A 6,293-nucleotide genomic window follows, 5' to 3' on the forward strand; every position below is an offset into this window, starting at 1 on the left:
TAATAAGACAGTAAATGTAATACTTTATATCATACATTTGTTTAGTAGTAATAGTGATAAATATTAGTCAGTAAAAAAGCTGCCTTTTGTATTTGTACGAAAGGTTTGAAGATATGGTGAATGAATGGCAGTAGCCTATACAGATGTACAGGAAAACAAATACAGCTTATACTATGTATACGTATATGAAATCATATAAGTTATACTAGGGCCGATGCATGGGTAAAGAAAGGGCATAGCCTACTATAATTGAATGATTTAATTGAAAGCATGGCTTTGGATTGTATGTACCCAATACTGAGTTTGTTTGTTGTTGTTGTGACAGGGCATATATTGTACAAAACAGTAACATAAGACGCTTCAATCAATAAATAGAAAAACATTTATTCATATAATTTATTGAATTAAATTAGTTTTAGTTACCCAAACATGAGTAAACGTCAATTAATGTGTCGTTTACTACTACAAAAAGAGAAGAAAAAGTAAGAACAAATGAGTGACATCGAAGTGTAACATCAAACGCACAAGAGATAGATATGCTGCATATACTGACTGGTATACTGCTATCCATGGACCCCTGCCTGCGCATAGGCAAGGGTGCCCTCTAGAGTAGGCGGAGCGGCACTAAAGTGCATAGCTCGGTCTTCCACTAGGGGCGGTGCTTGCGTCGAGCGTCAGCGGAAGAGAGAGGCTCCGGATGCTTTAATGTGCGCAGGCGCGCCCTTTTCCTTCCTTTCCGACACTCGAGCGAGAGAGACAAGATGGGCCATCAGCAGCTCTATTGGAGTCATCCTAGAAAATTCGGCCAAGGATCGCGATCCTGGTTAGTTTTGTTTAATTTACAGTTGTTTAGTGGTTCACGGTGCCGTACGAGTCGATTCGTATAGTTTGACCGTGTTGTTTGCCCATAAAAAGCTAATCCCAGTGTGCGCCACATGGAGCTACATAATGGACGCGGCTAACATGGCGCCGCCATGGTGGAGATGCGCCAAGCCCGTGGCTAGCCAGCATCTTAAATTCCCTTGCTAGATTTAGATTTTGATGACCTCTTTATTCTTAAAAGAGTAACGTGAAATATGAAACTATTTTGTTTAATTCGGAGTTTACAACTGCACTTTTCCCGTCCACCCAAGTTGGTAAACCCGGTATGGATGCGATTTTGTTAGCCGGATGTGGGACGCATTAGCATGGGACAATGTTGACTTTTATGGTGTTTATTGTCAGTCTTCCGTGATAATAATGCATATATTTTTTTCCTTTGCAGCCGGGTGTGCTCTAACAGACATGGACTTATCCGAAAATACGGACTAAACATGTGCCGTCAGTGCTTCAGGCAATACGCACACGACATCGGCTTCGTGAAGGTAAGAGTGTTGGTCAATTCTCCTGCATTGTAATGGGCCGTCGGTGATCTTTTGTTACACACATGGTATTAAACTAGTTACATGCCCTGTACTTTAATCCATAAGGGTTTATAGACGTATGTCCATGTAAGTTGATGTATGTGTGGTTATTGGGGTGTTGACTAGTGTTTTCTTTCCTTGAACAGTTGGATTAGATGTGTCGGTGGTGGATATTCCTCGCCATTTTCACAGAATCAGGAGGACGTGCCGAGAGGAGATGATTCAGTTGTGGAAATAAAAATTTTCGTCCTAACATCTGTCTTTTGGTATTTGTTATGACCTCCGCTTTTGCTATTGCATTTGTGTGCACATCACTCGATTTATTGTAGAGCTCTGGGTCACTTTATAATACAAAGACACCCAAAACAATGTAAATCCTTGACAAGCATACCAATGCTTTATATTGATTCCAGTTTATTAACTAGAATGCTACGGTGTTCTATAGAGCTGTCCGGTATATCAAGCTAAACTGTGGCCAATTTCTTTGCAAACTTGATGTCGTCTACTCGTTTTCGGCCCGTTCAAGGGAGCATGGAATGGACGTTTGTTGCTTGGCTTTAATTCATACGGACATTACGTTTTCATTAGCTAAATTGTGTACTGTATTGTGCACCTGAACCTTGGTCATGTAAAAGCACAGCTGGTAATTGTAAGTCTTTAGTGTTTCTAAATAATGACCATCAACTAGTGTAAACTGCCAGTCCCATTAGAACCCTGCATACTTTTAGTCTGGAATGGATAACATTTTAGACTAAGGGGAAGGTATCTTGTAAGATGTATGCATTAAGGGATGGTTGATGGTAGGGTCAAAGGTGTTTTGGCATTCCTAGACTTGCAAGGGTCTATAACAAACTAGGCTTGTGTTTTTCAAATTCCTTAATTAAATGCTTGTACGCTTAAATAATTTCACTTTAACGACGACTGGTTTAATCATACAAATCTAAGTACATTTTGTGCAACTTGTACATGCAAGCCTGAGTACAAAGTTTTTTTTATTAAAGCTCTGATCAAGATACTAATACAAAAAGCTGATTTACAGATGTGTCGGGACAACCATTAGGATGAAAAGCAAAACAAATAAAACCTTTTAGACCGAATAAACATCGATAGATATCTCCCAACTACGCCTTTTAACTTTGAGCAAAGTCATCCAGCTCTTCCAAGTCCATCTCATACATCAGGTCATTGAGTCGTTTCTTGAAAACGACACAGCGCCGACGGGACAGTCCACGCATAAAGTCGGCCACCGTCTGTGTGTAACGGTCACAGGCGTCCTGGTTGGGCCGCTCCGTGGGGTTTTCGAGGACGTCCAGACGTTTCACACCGTCCGCGATGTCGGTATTGTCAATTACTTTCCTCTTACTGTCCATCTGTGCTTTGAACTCGTGGGCGGGCGGCCTCCTGACATCCAATTCATCCCCCTCCTCAGCATCACTCTGCATCGCCTCGGATGACTGCTCCATGTCTGTGATGGCAGCAGAACCGTGGAGATGGTTCCCTTCCAGCTTTACCTTCTGTACATTTGGAGAGGATAGAGTGCAAACTTTTCAACCACAACCGTAAACAATTGGAGAATATATAGCCAACATATCCATGTTGAATGTACATTTGTCAATGTCCAGCGCCATATGTATTAATATATGCGTTTGTAGGATTTTAATTGAGCCTATGCCAAGTGTGTCACGGAAAGCGCTTCAAATAAAATGTGATATTGTGACGTAGGCTACGAAGACTCCAGTCATCCTTCATCCAAAACAGTACTCAGTGTCTGTCTCTGTGGGTCGCTCGTGGCCAAACGATTACAAAACTTAGTCGAGCTGGGTCCTAAAGCCGGAATCAAAGGGTGACGCGGGACAATTCGGACGCACAGAACCCAACCGTGCAAGTGCAACGGCTTACCTCTCGTTTTTCAGTGATGTTGCGGTGCGTCACATGCTCGTTGAGCCAAGACAACTTTTCATGGATCACGTTGACTTCCACCTTGGCTCCCTCATACCCGGGAGAAACCTTTTTGTTTTTTATCCTCTTCTTCAGCCGCACGAATTTATCCCGCAGCGCCTTCCATCGTCTCATGCACAAGGTCGGGTCTTCGTGCACCGCGTTGCCGATCGCCTTCCACGTAGCGATCGTGGTCTTGCTGTTCTTGCGCGACGGACAAGCGTTGTCGTACAGACGTCGGTGTTTGCGCACCTCCGCCGAGAGTCGCTCGTCGAAATCGTCCATTGCTCCTCCGTTCGCGTTTAATTTCGCCGTTTCGCAGTTTCGTACGCTTAAGTTCCGTGTTGGTTGTTGAGGCGACGAGGCACCGAAAACGACCGGATGTCCAGCCCGCTGAACCAATCAGCAACGGCGTTCATCTGACGCACAGCGCCGCTGACGACGCACAACGCGACGTCGTCATACGCCGTTGCAAACGTGTGAAGAACTGATCAGACGCACGCAGATTGAAAGGGGGATTGTGGGAACTTAATCGAAACATTCTGAATCAAGGTCATGCAGTAACTATGGTTGAAATCATTTAGTTAACTGAGCAAGATTTATTTTTTATTCTACAAGCATACCATTTTCATAGTAGCCTGTAGGCCGAGCTAAGGCCTATATATCATATCAGATGTGAATAGCTTATTTAAATAAGTGTTATATTTTCCTTATTATTAATCATGAGAGTTACCAGGCCACTCAGCCTATTAGTAGACCTGTTAAGATGATGAATTTTGTAATTCATGACCTCCATGAAGAACTGCTTCAAAATAAAAGTCCAACAACCTATAAAGTAGGATGCTACTAGGCTTCTTGCTGTACATTTTGCCGACACATAATTTTCATCCTGTTGAATTGATCAAGCTTCAACCAGGTTTAGGCTTCCTCAAATTATTCAGAACACATCAATTTTTGAGGGAATTGTTTTATTCAAGGGTCCAAAATACAGTTGGTCGGAAGCTTATGAATATGTCTGCCTGCCCAATTATTCCTATTTTGACACAGTCCATCGTCTTGAGGAGAGCGCCAACAATTCCCCTCTAGACTAATAAAGAAGGCCGTGTGGATATTTATTAAGGGAGCCACTAGATGGCAGCAGTACTCTAGAAAATAAGTAGCCTACTAGCGCTCGGGAAACAGAGCAAGGTCTATCAGACATTTCCTGGATTGTATTTTTTTTTGTAATGATTACAATCTCTTATATATGAACAGTGTAACTAAGGAGAGCTGAATTCCATTAATGCGTATACAAACTCTAGTTTTTAGGTTCATAGGTTGATTAGTCCCACTTTAACCATTATGCAGTATTTACGAGAATCATTTGCTTTGCAGATGTGATGCAAAGCAAAGCAGATGTGATTCCCTTTCAATCTTTATCATAGATGACCCTTTTGATTAGCTTACTATATAAGTGCATTTAGACACGCACGCACGCACGCATGCACACACACTATCACAATCTTGATAATATGCAGATGTGTGAACATGTGTGTGTGTGTGTGTGTGTGTGTGTGTGTGTGTGTGTGTGTGCGTCTGCAGAGACATGGATGTTGTGTGCCTGTGTGTGTTTGTTGTCTCCAGACAAATTGCAGCATCCAGAGTAAACACATGACTAAACGTTACAAAACAACGATTGATACATTGATTCTGCATTTGATTTTAGCCAGCTGTCAGAATGATTATTTTATTGACTTGAGAGGTTTCCAATTCGAACAAATCCCCTATAATGGGTGGAAAGCAAGCATGTGAATTGAGCACGTTTTCTGCTGCAGTGTTGGCACGGAAACATTCCACCAGGTGTACTTGCCTGTAAGGTGGCACACTAAGTCATGGACACTTCACCCTGAAAAATATCTGTAGGCTAGCACCGCTGCTCTTTCCTCCATATTTAAAATCTCAATTGGACTGATGTCATATTTTTGGAATGCGCTTTTGAGATCGTTCTAGTTTAAAACGCTGGTGTTGATGATAACACTAAATATATCAGACTATTTTTATACAAAACAATTCTGCAGCATTATTGTTATAGTTCTGCCATTTCACCAGCGCTTCCCACTCAATTGGCAGCTGCACGTCTCGGGAAACAGTGGAGAAGACAACCTTGTCATGCCCAAAGTGAAGTGACAAGAAGGCAAGAATTCCCTGGCTCGGCACTGACAGGAATGCTTCCAAATTCCTAAATAGAAGAGGGATTCGAGAACAGAGTTTCTGATAGTCGAAAAACCTTCATGCCATTTGCGGTTTAAGTGTGTGGTTCGGAAAAAAAATGGACGTCTGGATGCCGCTGCTGAAAGCACAGAGAAGTGGTTGGGGAGAGAGACGATTTATTTCAAGAAAAAGATCCGGAGACCGTGAGCGTGTATCTGCCAGCACCCGTTGTACACTAGAGCTCATGAGAAACCTCCCTATGCATCTTGACAGTATGATTAAGGAGGACTCTGGGCTGTTCCAGGTTGGCCCTGGGACCAACCTGGTTCTGAAAGCTAGCGTATGGAACCAAGATGGCCATTTATGGATCACGGTCAATACCCCGACTCAAACCTAGGCAGCATCCCGGGAGAAGGAAGGGTGGATGATGAGTATTGTTTGCTGAAGTTAACCAACGCTCCAAAGGGACAGGTTTGTCGAAATGCGACAGGACTCAATAATTGGATCTTGGAACAAAATCGATTTCCTTTGGCTTTAAGGGTATTGATTTTTGAATATGCTAAACAAAGTTGAGCCCCAATATGGTAGTAATCAATGGTTGTAATGTGGTCCTGTGTAGCTCAAGGCATAAACACTGTGGTAAAACACGGCCTAGAAACTGTCAGGGTTAAGGGTTTGATTCCCTCTAGAAAAAAAGCATTAACATAAAAGCATTTACAAAATGGTGTATTTTATTCAGAACATTGGTTAATTGAAGAACCA

General features: G+C 42.5%; 2 protein-coding genes across 2 annotated transcripts; one reads left to right on the forward strand and one right to left on the reverse strand.

Annotated features, from left to right (window-relative positions):
- The first annotated feature begins 711 nt into the window (after positions 1–711).
- On the forward strand, positions 712–1,656 carry rps29 (ribosomal protein S29). The gene is made up of 3 exons (XM_056582007.1): positions 712–823; positions 1,265–1,364; positions 1,550–1,656. The coding sequence occupies exons 1-3, from the start codon at positions 762–764 to the stop codon at positions 1,556–1,558; spliced, it is 171 nt and encodes a 56-aa protein (XP_056437982.1). The 5' UTR covers positions 712–761; the 3' UTR covers positions 1,559–1,656.
- Positions 1,657–2,160: 504 nt separating this feature from the next.
- Positions 2,161–3,750, reverse strand: LOC130375016 (uncharacterized). Its single transcript, XM_056582006.1, has 2 exons — positions 3,303–3,750; positions 2,161–2,917 (listed from the first exon to the last, which is right to left on the reverse strand). Exons 1-2 carry the CDS (start codon positions 3,624–3,626, stop codon positions 2,534–2,536), a joined length of 708 nt encoding a protein of 235 aa, XP_056437981.1. The 5' UTR covers positions 3,627–3,750; the 3' UTR covers positions 2,161–2,533.
- Positions 3,751–6,293: the final 2,543 nt, after the last annotated feature.

The sequence above is a fragment of the Gadus chalcogrammus genome, chromosome 21 (genome assembly GCF_026213295.1).
Source record: "Gadus chalcogrammus isolate NIFS_2021 chromosome 21, NIFS_Gcha_1.0, whole genome shotgun sequence".
NCBI lineage: Eukaryota > Metazoa > Chordata > Actinopteri > Gadiformes > Gadidae > Gadus > Gadus chalcogrammus.